The sequence below is a fragment of the Pongo abelii genome, chromosome 2 (assembly GCF_028885655.2).
Source record: "Pongo abelii isolate AG06213 chromosome 2, NHGRI_mPonAbe1-v2.0_pri, whole genome shotgun sequence".
NCBI lineage: Eukaryota > Metazoa > Chordata > Mammalia > Primates > Hominidae > Pongo > Pongo abelii.
Genome location: NC_085928.1, coordinates 177,554,328 through 177,571,292, shown reverse-complemented (window position 1 = coordinate 177,571,292; position 16,965 = coordinate 177,554,328). Strand labels below are relative to the sequence as shown.

The 16,965-nt window shown below is 35.1% G+C and overlaps 1 protein-coding gene across 4 annotated transcripts in view; it reads left to right on the top strand.

Annotated features, from left to right (window-relative positions):
* The window catches only part of WDR49 (WD repeat domain 49), a 177,285-nt gene that overhangs the window by 23,598 nt on the left and 136,722 nt on the right, over positions 1 to 16,965 (top strand). For all 4 annotated transcript variants that reach the window (XM_024244755.3, XM_054552952.2, XM_054552951.2 and 1 more), the window contains exons 3-5: positions 3,246 to 3,686; positions 9,408 to 9,584; positions 10,447 to 10,621. In XM_024244755.3, the coding sequence (XP_024100523.2) occupies positions 3,246 to 3,686; positions 9,408 to 9,584; positions 10,447 to 10,621 (793 nt within the window). The remainder of the gene's footprint in view (positions 1 to 3,245; positions 3,687 to 9,407; positions 9,585 to 10,446; positions 10,622 to 16,965) is intronic.

Sequence of the window (16,965 nt, the reverse complement as noted above, 5' to 3'; positions counted from 1 at the left end):
AACCACTTGACAGGCACACCTCGGAGATACTGCGGATTTGGTTCCAGACCACTGCAGTAAAGTGGGTAGCAGGATAATTGAGTCACACACATTTCTTGGTTTCCTAGAGCAAATAAAAGATAAATATTTAAGCTATACTGTAGGGTATTAAATGTCCAATAGCACATATCCAAAAAACTGTACGTATCTTAATTAAAAAGTACTTTATTGCTAAAAAATATTAACAATCATCTGAGCCTTTGGCGAGAGGTAATGTTTTTGTTAGTGGAGGGTCTTGCCTTGATGTCGATGTCTGCTGACTGATCAGGGTGTTTGTTGCTGACGGTTGAGACGGCTGTGGCAATTTCGTTAAAGAAGATAACAGTAAAGTTTGCCACATTGATGGATTCTTCCTTTCATGAAAGATTTCTCTGTAGCATGAGATCTATTTCACAGTGTTTAACTCACAATAGAATTTCTTTCAAAATTGAAGTCAATACTCTCAAAACTTGCCACTGCTTTATCAACTAAGTTTATTTAATAGTCTACATCTTTGTTGTCATTCAACCATGTTTATAGCATCTTCAACAGGAATAGATTCCATCTCAAGAAACAACTTTCTTTGCTCATCTATAAGAAGCAACCCCACATCCATTTAAGTTTGATCATGAGATTGCAGCAATTCAGTCACATCTTCAGGCTCCACTTCTAATTCGAGTTCTCTTGTCATTTCTACCACATCCGCAGTTACTTTCTTCATCCAAGTTTTGAACCCCTCAAAGTCTTCCATGAGGGTTGGAATCAACTTTTTTCCAAACTCCTGTTAATTTTGACATTTTGACCTCCTCCCATGAATTATGAATATTCTTAATGGCATCTAAAATGATGCCATTCTAGTGAATCCTTTCAAACTAGTGAATCCTTTCCAAAAGGTTTTTAATTTACTTTGCTCACATCCACCACAGGAATCACTGTCCATGGCAGCTATACCATACAAAAGATATTTTTTAAATAATCAGAATTCAAAGAAATAATTGAAGTTATTTCTTAATCTATGGGCTGCAGAATGTACATTGTGTTAGCAGGCATAAAAACAGTATTAATCCCCTTGTACATCTCCATTGGAGCTCTTAAGCCACCAGGGACATGGTGGAACAGTACCCTTTTAAAAGGAATATTTTTTCAAAGCAGTACGTCTTAGCAGTGGGCTTCAGTAAACCACGCTGTATATTCAGTAAACCATGTATATTCAATAAACCATGCTGTAAACAGATATGCTGTAATTCAGGCTTTGTTGTTTCACTTATAGAGCACAGAAACAGGATCTTGCTCTGTTGCCCAGGCTGGAGTGCAGTGGCACAATCATAGCTCACTGCAGCCTCTATCTCCCAGGCTTAAGTGACACCCCTACCTCAGCTTCCCAAGTAACTAAGACTACAGGCTCATGATGCCCAACTCATTTCTTTTATTTTTTGAAGAGATGGAGTCTCACTATGTTGCTCAGTCTTTTCTCAAACTCTGGGCTCAAGCAATCCTCCCCTTCAGTCTCCCAAAGTTCTGGGATTATAGGCATGAGCCACTGTGCCCAGCCAGATTTAGCATAATTCTAAAGGCCTCAGAGATTTTTGGGAATAATAAATGAGCATTGGTTTCAGCTTAAACTCATCAGTTACATCAGCCCCTAACAAGACAGTCAGTCTGTCATTTGAAGCTTTGAAGCCAGGCATGACTTTTTCTCTCAGCTATGAAAGTCCTGAATGGCATCTTCTTCCAAATAGGGCTGTTTCATTTACATTGAAAATGTATTGTTTAGTATAGCCACCTTCATCAGTTATCTTAGCTAGAGATTATAGATAACTTGCTGCAGCTACCACATCAGGAGTTTCTGCTTCATGTTGCACTCTTATGTTGTGGAGATGACTTCTTTTCTTCAAACCTCAAGAATCAATCTCTGCTAGCTTTCAACTTTTCATCTGAAAGTTCCTTACCTCTCTCTGCCTTCCAAAAATTATGGAAAGTTAGGGCCTTGCTCTGTATCACGTTTTGGCTTAAAGGAATGTTGTGCCTGGTTTGATCTTCTATCCAGACCACTAAAACTTTCTTCACAGCAGCAGTAAGGATGTTTAACTTTCTTATCATTCACGTGTTCAAAGGAATATCACTTTTCCTTCAAGAACTTTTCCTTTACGTTCATAACTTGGCTGTTTTGTGCAAGAGGCCTAGTTTTCAGCCTCTCTCAGCTTTTGACATGTGTTCCCCATTACGCCTAATCATTTTTAGCTTTTGATTTAAAGTGAGAGATGTGAAACTCTGACTTTACTTAAACATTTGGAGGCCATTGTAGGGTTATTAATTGGCTTAATTTCAATATTTTTGTGTCTCAAAAAATAGGGAGGCCCAAGGAAAGGGAGAGGGAAAGCAGAATGACTGATTGGTGCGGGAATCATAACATACACAACACTTATGAATTAAGTTTGCTGTCATGTATGGGTGTGGTTCATGGTGCCCCAAAACAATTACAGTGGTAACATCAAAGATTACTGATCACAGATCACCATAACAGACATAATAATCATAATAAAGTTTTAAATATTATAAGAATTACCAAAATGTGACACAGGGATATGAAGTAGGGATGCTATTGAAAAAAATGGCACTGATAGACTTGCAAGGTTGCCACAAACCTTCAATTTGTAAAAATCACAATATCGGCAAAGTGCAATAAAGCAAAATGCAACAAAAGGAGATATGCCTGTATTAATTTCCTATTGCTGCTGTAACTAATGACCAAAAACCATGACTTAAAACACAAAAATATATTAATATACAGTTCTGGAGTTCAGAAGCCCCAGATGGGTTTTACAGGGATAAAACCAAGTTGTAGGATAGTCTTTCTTCTGCAGGTTCTAGGGGAGCCTTTTTAAGCCTTTTTTTAGCTTAAATAGAGGTAACCTGAATTCTTTGGCTCACAGCCTCACATCATTCCATGGTTCTATCATCACATATTCTCCTGCCTTATTCTTCCCGGCATAAGGACTTTTGTGATTGACTTTTTGTGATTGAGAATGTGTGTTTCTAGTCTTGTCAGTTTCTTGCTCCCCAGCTTAAGTTCACTTGAGTATATTACTGTTATGAAGCAAAAAATATTTTTCTTTTCATGTTAGCAGAATTGCTGATTAAATTCACCTTTGTGGGTAGCACAGTGCTCTCGTGCATATGATGATTTCACTGTTGTCTCATTATTGTTTTTGGATTCCTGTTTCTAGTCCCCAGAGCCAAGGAAAATCATTTGTATGTCCAGAGAAGACTTCACGCAGAAGATGACAGAGATTGTTGGTTGGGGCACGAAGGAAGAATACGGGGAGCTCTTTGACAAAGTGGATGTGGCCCAAGACGGCTTCATTAATTGGGACAAGCTGACTTCATTTATACTGCTAGAGCTTTATGAGCAAGACGAACGAGCAAAGGCAACTGTGGTGCCCCAGTGGAAGGACCTTGAATTCCTCCCAGTAAAACACAAGGACACCATTCAAAAAGTAATTTTCTTAAAAAATTCAAGTCATTATCTGACAATTAGTAAAGAAGGTTTATTGGCAATCTGGGGAGAGCATTTAAAGCTGCAAGAAACATTCCCCATCACTTCAGATGCCACCAAGCTCAAACACCTGTGGGTGACAAGTCTGGTTTCTCTGGAAAATGTAAACAAGGTACAGACTCTTTATAAAAAAATGTACTGCTTGTAAAAGAGGAAAAAGTTATGGGGCAGGGCTCCTGGCTAGCAGTAACAGAAAGCTGCGTTACTCTTGGTGGCTTTTTCCTGACCTGGAGGGGGAACAGGTAGTGCCAGCTGTTTTCTTGGGTGCCTTGTAATGACACTGTGGCTGATGACTTAGATTCCTGGCTCTGTCTTCAATGAGGCCATGCTTCATTATTAGCTTATAAGGACTTTACTCCTGTATAGTTTACAGCAGGATTGTGGATCTGTATGTAGAGCTGAGAGGCTATTATAGTGCATGGCAGGATTCAATGCAATTAAGGGGAACTGCTTATCTAATTTTGATCACTGTACTAGTCAGTGTCTTCATTCTAATAGATAGGGCCCACTCGGTCTAAACATCTCCATATACCAATACCTCTCAGAAAGATAACATACTGTAAGTAAAATAATTTTGAGGGGGAAGATTGGAGCTTGAAGTATCCATATTGCTAATATTTTATATTAAGCAGATGGTGGATTTTACTATGAAAATTTTCAAATGCACGCACAAGCAGAGAGAATAGTATTAGAAACCTGATGTACCTAGTATTCAATCATTTTCAATTCACGGCTAATCTTGTTTCATCTCTACCTCCCCCTTAAGATCAAAAACATCATATTATTTTATCTGTAAATATTTCTATATTTCTAAAAGATGTCTCTATTTTAGCATAGCCAAAATACCTCTACCACACTTAATATCCATAGCAATATTTTCTTAATACCATGAAATATCCAGTCATGTACATATTTTCCTGATTGTCTTATTAATAGTTTGTTTCAATGAAGATCTGAATATGGTCCAAATATTGTGAATGGTTAATATGTCTATTTTGATATACATGGTTTTCTTTTTTCCTATTTTTTTTTTTTTTTTTGCAAATTTTGGCTGTTGCTGTTGATGTTTTTGTTAAAGAAACCAAGGTTTGTCCTTTAGAATTTTCCACAGTCTGGATTTCACAGATTGTGTCTACCCGGTGTTGTTTAATATGTCCAGCCATTCCCTGATTTTTCTAGTGAATTGGTGGTCAAGTGTAAAGCCTTGCGTAGTTTCAGAATGGTTAGTTTGTTTAGAACAGGTGGTTATGTTTTCTTCAGTCAGTAGTATTAAATACCTGGTTCTTCCTCTTCTTCAGATGTTAGCAGTTGTTGCTGATTATTCCTAGATCAATGAGTTTTTTAGGGGTCAGAAGATGATATTCTAATTTCACAATTTCCTTTTCCTTTAAGCTAGACTACCTCTATAAGAAAGAAATAACCCCATTATTTGTTCAGTTATCATGTGGTACAAATTAAGGGCAGAATAAATGCCTAATTTTTCATTTTTGTTTGCCAGTTTTCAAAAGAATGAGCTGGTTTTCTAATATTCTCTAAAGATAAACAATGAGTACTATTATTATTATTATCAGTATAATTGAAAAATCATGGGTTTAAAATTTTTTATTTGTTTTAATCTACTGAGTTGTTATCCCATACCAAAAATTGTACCCTCTTTAGAGAGTGGGAACAATGCAAGTCGGCTTCTGTGTCTTTTTATAATCCTGACAGCACTTGAAAGCTTCTTTGTTTCGTGGTATGACAAAATGTTCCAGAATCATCTTGTATATTTCCTATGCCAGACCTAAAATCAGCGTTTCTCCAAAAAGGCAAGTTATTTTTAGTGGGAAAATGTATGCTCTATTGTTTGGAACCATAAATCATTCTCATCCTCAGTAGCTTTCTATGCCCTGATCTATTCATCCTCTCAAAATCACCATGGAGTAGATATTATTCCCACTTTACAAATGAAAGACTGAGCAAAGAGAAGTTGTATAATTTGCCCTCAGTCACCCAGGATGTAATCAGGGTTGCCAAGATTTGTAAACTGAGGCAGCCCAACTTCAGGCCTATGCTTCAGTCTTTGCTGCCTTCACAGTGGCTGCTGACATTGGATCCAGTTCCTTTTTGCTAAGTATCTGGAGCTAGTATTTAACTTGTATGACTTAAAAGATAGTTCTAGTCCAGATGATTTTTTTATATCTCTGTGCAGTATTCTGTTATTTTCATACAATATTTGTGTTGCAGTTTCTTCTCTTCAGCACTGAACTAAAATCTTAGCCTTTCTTTTGTGCTTAATCAATATAGAATCTTAAAGAATGTTGCTTTTTTTCTTTTTAAAACAGGTTTATTGAAATATAATTATACAAAATACACTGCACATATGAAAGTGTCCCAAGCTGATAGATTTTAATACATACATGACCTGTGAAAAATCAAAAGTACGAAGAAGACAATGAACATATTAATCACCCTCAAAAATTTCCTAGCAGTGTTTTGTAACTCCCCCGATCCCTTTTTCTGTTTTCGGTCACTATAGATTAATTTGGATTTTCTAGAGTTTTGTATAATTGGTACCATACTGTGTGTACTCCTTTTTTTCTTTTCTTTTTTTTTTACCATGGCACAACTATTTTGAGAATTATCCATGTTTTCAGGTATACTACTAGTTTTTTTTATTGCTCTGCAGCCTTCCATTTTGTGGATATAGCCTCACAAACATTTGGTATGATCAGTTATTTTTTCTCTTAATTTTAACCATTTTAAAAGGCCTGCATTTATATCTTATTGTGGCTTTAATTCAAATTTACCTAGTGTCTAATAATGTTAAGCATACTTTCATGTGCTGGTTTGCTACCTGTACATCTTCTTTTGTAAAATGTCTATCCAAATCTTTTCCCATTTTTTATTAGGATTGTTATCTTATTATTGAGTTTTGAGAGTTTTTATATATATTCTGGGTAGATAGATTTATCTATCAGATGGATACTTTGTAAAAACTGCATCTCAGTTTTTACATTCTCTTAACACTGCCTTTGGTAATTTCATTTTCAGATTGTTCATTGTATAGAAATACAGTAGATTTTTCAAAAATGATAATATATTCTGCATCTTTCTGAAGTCATGTGTTAGTTCTGTAGTGTTTTTGAGTATTTCTAAAATTTCCTATATATAATACCATGTTATCTTCAAATAGATATAGAGAGCTAGTTTAACTTCCTCCTTTTCAATATTGATATTTTAAAATTTCATTTTCTTGCTTAATTTATCTGGATAGAAATTCCATACCATATTAAATAGAAGTGATGAGAGTGAACATCCTTGTCTTATTTCTGATCTTATGGGGGATGTATTTATTTTTTCACCAATATGTATGATGTCAGCTGTAGGATTTTTGTTGTTGTTCAGCGCTGTTTATGAGGTTGAAGAAATTCTCTTCTATTCCTGGTTTGTTGAGTGTTTTTACCATGAAAATGTGTTGGATTTTGTTAAATGCATTGTCTGCATCTACTAGGATTACCATATAGCTTTTGTCTTTTATTCCATTAATATGATGTATTACATTGATTGATTTTTGTATGTTAGACAAACCTTGCATTCCTGGGATAAATATTACTTTGCTATGATGTGTAAACTTTTTTGTATGTTGCTGAATTCTCTTTGCTAGTATTTAGTTCAGTATACATTTTACATTTATATTCGTAAGAGGTATAGATCTGCAGTTTTCTTTTCTTGTGATGTCTTTGGTTTCAGTATTGGGGTAATCCTGGCCTGATAAAATTATTTGGGAAGTGTTACCTTTGCTGTAATTTTTTGAAAGAGTTTGAGAAGTATTGGTATTATTTTCCTTGAAACGTTTGGTGGAATTTATCAGTGAAGCCATCTAGTTGAGGATTTTCTTTGTGACACTTTTTTTGACTATTAATTTAATCTTTCATGTCATAGTTCTGTTGATGTTTTCTGTCTTATCGAGCTGGTTTACATAGTTTTTGTTTCCTGAAATTTATCCATTTCATAAATGTTAACTAATTTCTTGGCATATAATTATTTTATTATCTTACTAATACTTTTTTATTTCTGCAACATTGATGGTACTGTCCACTCTTTTATTTCTGATTTTAATAATTTATATCATCTCTTTTTTTCTTGGTTAGTCTAGCTAAAGTTTGCTAATTTTGTTTATCTTTTCAAAGAACTAATTTGATTTCATTGTTTTTCCTCTATTGCTTTTTCATTCTCTATTTGTTTTATTTCTGTACTAATTTTTATTTTTTTCTTCCTTCTGCTGGCTTTGGGTTTAGGTTGCTCTTCTTTTTCTGGTTTCTTAAGATGGAAAGTTAGGTTATGATTTCAGAATTTTTTTTTAGATTGATGTTTGCAAATATAAATTTTACTCTAGACATTGCTTTTACTGTGTTCCATAAATTTTTTGTATGTTGTGTTTTTGTTTTCATTCATCTGAATGTATTTTCTCATGTCTTTAGTGATTTCTTCTTTGACCCATTGGTTACATAGAAGTGTGTTGTTTTATTTCCATGTAGCTGTGAATTTCCCAAATTTTGTTTTGTTGAATGAAATTTCTAATTTCATTCCATTGTGTTTGGAGAATATAATTTATATAATTTCAATTCTTTTAAATTTTTTGAGATTTGCTTTATCACCTAATACATGGTCTACCCTGGAGAATGTGCCATGTGCACTTGAGAAGAAATGCATCCTGCTGACGTTGGACTGGAGTGTTCTTTAGACATACATTAGATCTAGTTGGTTTATAGTGTTTGTCAAGTCTTCATTTTCTTACCGATATTCAGCTCAGTTGTTCTATCCATCACTGAAAGTAGAGTATTGAAATATCCAACTGTTATTATTGAAATGCCTACTCTGTCTTCAATAATTTTAGTTTTTGCTTTTGTATTACGGGGCTGTATTGTTAGAAAAATGGCAGATGTAAATCTTACCTTTTCAGTAATTATATCAATGGACTAACCACTCCAATTAAAGGGCAAAGATTGGCAGAATGGTGATTTTAATAATTTATGCATGTTTCTTAAAATTCTCTATTTGATGAGACATCATTCTCATTTGTTTCTTTCTTTCTTTTCTTCTTTTTCTTTTTTTTTTTTTTAAAGATGGGAGTCTCACTATGTTGCCCAGGCTGTTCTTGAACTCCTGGCCTCAAGAAATCCTCCTGCGTTGGCCCCTCAAAGTGGTGGGATTACAGGCATGAGCCATCACACCCAGCCACATACTTTCCTTTACTTCTTTAGATATTGTTTTCTTTAGTTGTTTGCACATATATATAATAGTTGAATTGAAGTCTTTTTCTAGTAAATCCAATGTGTGAATCTCCACAGGGACATTTTCTATTGACTTATTTTTATGTTGTTGAATATTTTCCCCTCTGTAAAATAGCCTTTAGGATTTTCTCTGACTTCAGATAAAGCTACTTATAGAGTCTGTATCAAATGATTTCCATGAAAGTCTCTACTTGCATCATAAAACATGGTTTGTAAAGTTTCTGGTATGAATGTATGATGCTATATCTCTGTGCCTTAGTCTCTCCTATGTGATTAGTGGTCTAGTCTCCCATGGATGGGGATGTTGGTGACTGTGTGGAATAGGGATAGGAAATAAAGCATGTTCAAATGCCTCTAATAGGAAACATTTCTTCTTGGCTAGATTCCACAGTTAGGATAAAATACATTTGTGCCACTGTTCTTTACTTCTGTAATACTGTTAAGGATCCTCAGAGAACAAAGTCTGATTTGGCTATTAGAGTGGCATGCCTACTTTGCATATTAATTTTGCTAAATCCATCAGAATTACTTTCTGATTTTCTACTCTGCTACTTTAGATAGCAGTGGCTTTTACAAGTAAAGAGATTTGTTTCTATGATCTGCTGTCCAAAGAAGAATTTGCTTGCCAATATAAACTTCAAGGCCTGAAAGGAACACCAATTTGCATGGATTATTGGTATGATCCTCTTGATGCCAATGAATCAATTCTTTCTTTTGGGGATATAACTGGAAAGGTAAGTGAGGGTAGATTAAGACGGAATACTATGGATTTAATCATCAAACTGTAGTTTAAAATAGAAATTAAAATGCAATGAGTGTGACCTCCAAATTTAATTACATTATGGATTATATGCACATTGGACATGGAAGATATGGATTAGGTCACAGTTTGTCTTCTTGCTTACAAAAACAAATCTTAATTGTGTGGGGGGGGTTTGTTTGTTTTTTTGGTCTGTGTATAGCTCACTTTTCTCATTTAGAAAAAAGATCTTGCTAACCTTTTTCACTATAAGATGCTTAATTTATTAGATCCCAATATGAATAAATGTTTAATATTAAATGATTACATTTATCCCTCGAAATGCTCTCAAATTTATTGTTCTGATTTTCCTACATAGAGTATTGGGTTTCTCAGTACCAATTTCCTACCGAGTGCTCATTGCCCGCATCATATAACAAAAGGATTAGAGCGGGCATCTCTGAAACCTAGATATTGGATACAATTATTTCTGTCTTCCTATCAAATTTCACCCGAACTATGAAAAATTATTACTTACTGAATGAAACTAGAATATGTCTGTGACCTCTGAAGTAGGCTAATTTGAACAATTTCCTTTTGTAATTGTGAAAGCTTTTCATTCTTACTATTTTAATGACAAATGTGTCTTAAAAACAAGTAAAAGACTGCCCTTTGGTAATTGTATCACCAAACTAATAATTGTTCTGTTTTTTGTATAACAGCCTGCATCCTTTAAATAATATTGAAGAAATTCTTATTAAGTTAATAGCTATTCCTTATTAAACTAAAATAACCTAGAATCTTCTTGCAATAATTATCCTGTCCACGATTGTTGTACTTTCAATGTCTCTGTCAAGGTTCAAGCAATTGCTTTCACCGCAGCCTTGATTTCCCTGTTTGAACGGCCTGCTAGTACATGTGAAGATGGAGAAGCCACCGTGACCATTAACTGGGCAGAACTGCTCTCTGGATGTCACAAATGTTGCCATATATTAGAGCATAAACTTCATCAAGGAGATTGGGTCAGGCAAGGTATTGAATTTGAACAGTAATGAAAGTAAATGGTCACCTCTGATTTGTACATTTATATTCTTTGATGAAAATGCTTCACACAAAACATTTAAGTCTAGAAACCAATAATTGATTCTCTGGAGGTTGTGGCCTGGACTCTGCTATCCCTTGAATGCTGGCAGGGATTCTTTCTTTCTTTTTTTTCCTTCTGAATTTATGCCTCATACAATTAATTCAGGTGACCAATGTGCTCAAGAAATCTTAAGAGAAAGGAAAACATTGTCATAGAATTCATTTAGCTTCAACTCAACTCTGATCCTAGCTAATCTCATCTAGTTACATTCAGGGCTGTTTAATAAAAGAATTTAACAAGTTCCCTCAAAATCATTCCTTTGTTTTCCTTATGTTCTCATGGGAAGCATATTAGTTTGACTGCCTTTAAAATTGAATTGTCTTAATTTTCTTTTCTTTTTTTTGATGTAATGGCTGAATTTCTCTAATCTAGAGTACTGGAGTGGCAGTTCTTTGTGTAATAAGACCATGTTATAAAATCAGCATCTATAGAAAACCAGAACTTCCTTAAAACCTAGTCACCAATGAATTAGTTTCATAAAATATCGTAATTTTATCTGATGGTTCAATACTCCAATGTGCAATATCTGCACTAATATTTCTTTGTTGAGATACTAAGGAGTATGGTAATTTTCTCACTTCTAAATTGCTACATTAAAGAATGCCCACTGAAAAGAATGAAAATTAACAATCCCATTGACTTTAATGAAATCTTATGAGATTAATATTACTGATCTATTCCTAATACAGTTTGAAGAAGAGACAGTCAACATGGACCCAACTATTGGCTTTTATGGTAATTTTACCCTCTTTGGGTTTCAGAAGGTTGAAACTAATTCTTTAATGTATGCCCACAGTAATAATTTCCTATGTGAGGAACTAGATGCTCTTCATTTTTTTTCTTTGATATAAATCATACCATGCCTTTAGTAGCTTCTATACATTTTTAAATTCTGCATGATATTAATTGTAGGAAAAACAAAAGATGACACTTTTTGGTCGTCTGCTAAGTGTGACAGGCACAAAATTATGTGTTAAGTTTTCATAACACGAAAATAAGAATCAGAGTATTAAAAATATACAGAATGGAGCTATTTCACCTTCTTCTGAAAAACATTATATTCTTTTATTGTATTCATATTCATTTGTTCTTTAGATACATATGCCAAAGACTAGATTATAATAAATATAGCTCTATAGAGCTATATACATGTGCCAAAGACTAGATTATAATAATAAATATAGCTCTTGAAATTTACTCCCAGTAGGATCTCTGAAATTTAATGTATTATTTGAGTCCATAACCTTAAAATAATATGAGTAAATACACAGAAGCCTATAGAAAGCTGTCTTAGAAAGGGTTGGAGAGATAACAAGTAAGGCTCTTAAATTGTGATTGTCTTTTCCGATGATGCATTATATCTATATACTCTTCATGTCCAGCAAGAGAATGGGGAATCTCTCACTGCAGACTCTGCCTCAGTTTTATTTAAGGGTCCCAAAAAATCAACCATACCAATGAAGTAACCTATCAGTGAGCATTTGTCTCTTAAGTTACAGGACAAGGATTGTTCTCTAGGTCAATGTTGATTTGCTACTTACCATGTGTCTATTATATCATTCTGATCTTTGATTCCCTCCTCTACTGACAAAAGAACGTGGGAATTTAGTTTAGTATTAGCAGTGGAGATTCACGTTTATGACCTAAGGAATCCAATTTCACAGTTTCACAGTCTGGCCTTAAATCACTGCAAAGTAGGAATTGGCTACAGAGAAGTTTTATGTATACATATAAGGAACTACATATGTAATACAAATTAGATATATATATGTACATATATAGTTAAAAATCTTTGCTATCTTATTCATATTATATATTTCTCAGTTCTTTGAACAAAAAAATTCATTATAATCAAGTAGATAATTTTTGGAACAACAACAGGAATACACACACACATTTACTTTAAACACTTTATTTGAATTATGGACTTGAGTGTCAATCAATCAACAATTATTTATTGATCTTTTATGTGTCTTAAAACGATCTTAGGCATTTGATACTATAGAAGAAAGATTAATTATAGACTCAACCCTCAGAAAACTTAATATCTGAAAGAAATAGAAACTAACACAAGTCTCCTTATTAGAACATTGTTCAGTGGTACTGAAAATTAACTACTAAAACTTATAAACAAGATTTTGACTCCTAGAGTAGTTCTTAAGCCTGAAAAGCCATAAGAAAAAGCTTTAGGGATCAGTGGTGGTACTTGAAGGATGGATGAGGGAGAGAAAAAGAGAACATGGGCAACATGAGCAAAAGTAGACAAGCAGGCACAATGATGATAGAAGGAGAGGTAGACATGAATAGATCAGACACTGAATATTAGGGAAATAGAAACAAATAGGTCAAATGGGGACATAACGTTGGAAGATATTGGCCGTGAAACATTGAAGGCTTTTAAGAAAACTTGGACAGACCCAATGCAGACAGTATTTAGGAAAGGTTTACTTGGTAGTTTGTTCAGCATGGGTTGGAGGAGAAAGAAACTGCAATCAAACTGGCTAGTTAGAAGGTTTTTGATCATTAGAAAATGGAAATGATAAAGAAAGGACAGAAACAGGCAGCTGTCTGAAGCAACCGTCTTCAGGATTTGAGGTCTAAAAATGTGGAATGATAAGCCATCTTAGGACGTCTTGTAGAACTTTCCATTTCCAGCTGGGGAATTTTTATTTGAAGATTACAGATCCCCACCTGGCCCAATGCATAGACTCTTCCCACCTCATCTTCTCCTCCGGAGGAGGATTCTTCATTCTGAGATAACCCAGATTCTGCAACCAAACACAGTCTTTCTTTAAAAAAAAATGTTTTTAAAGGTTTGTTTCTTTGTTTGTTTGAGATGGACTCTCACTCACTCTGTCGCCCAGGCTGGAGTGCAGTGGTGTGATCTTGGCTCACTGCAACCACTGCCTCCCAGGTTCAGCGATTCTTGTGCCTCAGCCTCCTGAATAGCTGGGATTACAGGCATGTGCCACCACACCTGGCTAATTTTTACATTTTTAGTAGAGACAGGGTTTCACCATGTTGACCAGGCTGGTCTCGAACTCCTGACCTCAAGTAATCCACTCATCTGGGCCTCTCACAGTGCTGGAATTATAGCTGTGAGCCACTGTGTCCAGCCTACCACAGAAGAGTCTTGCCAACATTTTTCCTGAAACGTCCTTTATTTTTTGCCACTTCACCTTATATCAAACTCTTTATTTTGCCTCTTCCTCTGTCTAATTCAGATGGACTCTTCAATGCATTATTTGCAAGGTTCTCAATTTTGGCATTTCTTCTGGATTCTTCTTTAAAATCTTGCTTTGCAATGCTGCCCACCCTGTGAACCAAACCTACCAATTTCTGTACCCACGTTAGAATTTGGGTCCTGCCTCTTACCTTTCCAAGCCTAGAAGGAAATTTGAATGCCTCACATGAAAATTACATTTACATATAAATGGAAATTAAAACGTCCTTCTTGGGGCAAGCACTATGTTCTTCATTCACCTTAGTATCCACTATAACACATAATACAATGTTTTATAAGATTTTCTCTTTATCGCTGATTTTAAGCCATTTGATTATGATGTACCTTAGTTTTTCTTGGGGTGTGTGTGTATGTGTGTATGTGTTTATACTGGTTAAAATTCATTAAAATTCTTGGATTTGTGGATCTGTAGTTTTCATTAAACTTGCAAATTTTTCTATTGTTATTTTTTCAAAGTTTTCTTTCTTCTTTCTCTCTCTCTGTCTCTTTTTTTTTTTTTTTTTAAATAGGACTCCAGTTATTTGCCTTTCCAGAATTCTGTCCCATATTTTCTAGCTGCTTCATGGCCCTCTAACTCTAATCTTTGTTTCTCCAACTCTGGAGGTTGCTAGGCTCTGTGTGGTTTCCTGCTGTGTGTGCTGATAGTTTGGAAATTTCTTCCAAGAAAGTCAGAACGATTGTAGGGCCCACTTCATTTGTTTCTCTTCTCTCAGGGTTCACAGCTCTATTTTACCTATTGTCAAAATCTGAAAATATTGTTGCTAATATTTGTCCAGTTTTCTAGTTGTTTATGGTGGGAGATTAAAATCAGTCCTTGTTATGCCATCATCGCTGGAAGCAGAAATCCAGCACAATGCTTTTTAAATAGTGAATATACAATAAATATTTGTTGATCATTTAGCCTCTTTCTTTTGTTGAGATCTTTCAGTCACCTTAACAACCCTTTACCAGCTGCAAGGATAGGAGCTTCTATGTGATATTCACCCAAAAAACATTTGCTAGGTAATTACTATGTAATAGGCACTATACTAAGCACTGGCATATTTCAGTTGAATTCTGTTACCTAGATCCATCCCAAGAAACTTAACTTCTAACATCCGACTAAGAAGATTTTTAAATAATCACTTCAAGGTTTGTTTATTATCATGTTCACTTTGAAGCACTCAAAACTAAGCAGCCAGTCAGTAACACTTAACTAAGTATCCTTCTGCACATGGTATTGGGTACTAGGAGCTTTGTGATAATTATTGTAGGAAACAATGGATAATTTATTTATCAAAGGATGCTGGAGTGAGTGTCTTGTTGAGATTGGTTAAGGGCAGAGAAGAACTGGCAGCTTATCTATTGGTGCTGAGAAACTGAGCTGTATTTTAATATTAGTGTATGCCAAAATGAACTATCTGAAGTCCTGCGAAAGCATTACATTAATTTTCTTCTTCCTTTTTTCTTTTTTAAAGAATTTCACTTTTGTCTCTAATTAATAATTCCTATTAGTTTCCTCTATGGGATTTTATGTTTTGATTGTGAGCAAAAAAAAGCCATTTTGCAATTTGACTTTGAAAGTCTTAGATAAATTACTGGGTGAATTTTATTGAAAAATATTTCAAAAGAAAAGAGAAATACCAAAAGAAATTATGGTTAATATTTGTAGAATTTTTTTTTTTTTTTTTTTTTTTTTTTTTTTAAATGGAGAGCCGGGAGTGGTGGTCCATGCCTGTAATCCTAGCATTTTAGGAGGCCAAGGTGGGTAGATTGTTTGAGCCTAGGAGTTTGAGACCAGCCTGAGCAACATGGTGAAACCCTGTCTCTATAAAAAACACAAAAATTAGCTGGGTGTGGTGGCATGGGCCTGTAGCCCTAGGTACCCAGGAGGCTAAGGGTGGGAGGATCACCTGAGCCCAGGAGATTGAGGCTGCAGTGAGCCGTGATCACCACTATACTCCTCAAGTACCTCTGAAAGGTGAATATACTTCAGTCCTAACCAATGAAAGAATGCCTTTTCTTAGATTTGGCAATAGAGATTAGAAGCTTAAATATGACTTTCTGTTGTTGTTTGAAGCTCAGTTATTTCAATATGAGAAAAGACAGGAAGACTGAAATGAAGAGGAAGGCAGAAGGAGGAAAGGCAGGATGGATTCAAATGTAATATAGTGGGATTTGTAGTTGTTTTGGATTCTGCTCCTTTGTCTGCAAGACTTGCTCTATCAGGAGCAAGCAACCAATGACTGTTTAATTTGGTATTCTCTTTACCCCAGTAACATGATTCGATATTCTTAGAACTCTTCGTGAAATATTTTTGGTGATTTTCGTCTCAGTGTGAGGAGGGAATATACAATTGAGGAAAGAAAGAAACACATGAGCAAATATGATAATTTTTATTGAAGCTAAGGATAAAATATCTGTAAAAATGAAATGTCAAAGGAAAAACTCAGTTTCAGACAGAAGAGTATTAGCATACTGCTTTAAGATAAGGTTCAGATTTCTTATTTAAAACTTTGAAGGAGTAAATGTTTTCATCTTCTCTGAGTGGTTCTGTGTCATATTTTAATGGAAAAATAATTACATTCTGAAATGCTTGTAAAGTAATTATAGAGGTTTTGTGTAATAGTGCTAAGATATAAATGTCTTGAATTTTAGAGAATTTTCCTTTTTAATAATTTCCTCCTCAAATAGACAGTATCACTGGAAACCTTGGAAACTGTAGTCTGGGAATGCAGATATTGAAAGAATGAGGCCAGGTGGCTCATGCCTGTAATCACAGCATTTTGGGAAGCCGAGGTGGGTGGATCACCTGAGGTCAGGGGTTCGAGACCAGCCTGACCAACATGGTGAAACCCTGTCTCTACTAAACACAAAATTAGCCAGGTGTGGGGATGGGTGCTTGTAATCCCAGCTACTTGGGAGGCTGAGGCATGAGAATTGCTTGAACCTGGGAGGTGGGGGTTGCAGTTAGCCGAGATTGCACCATTGCCCATAGCACTCTAGCCT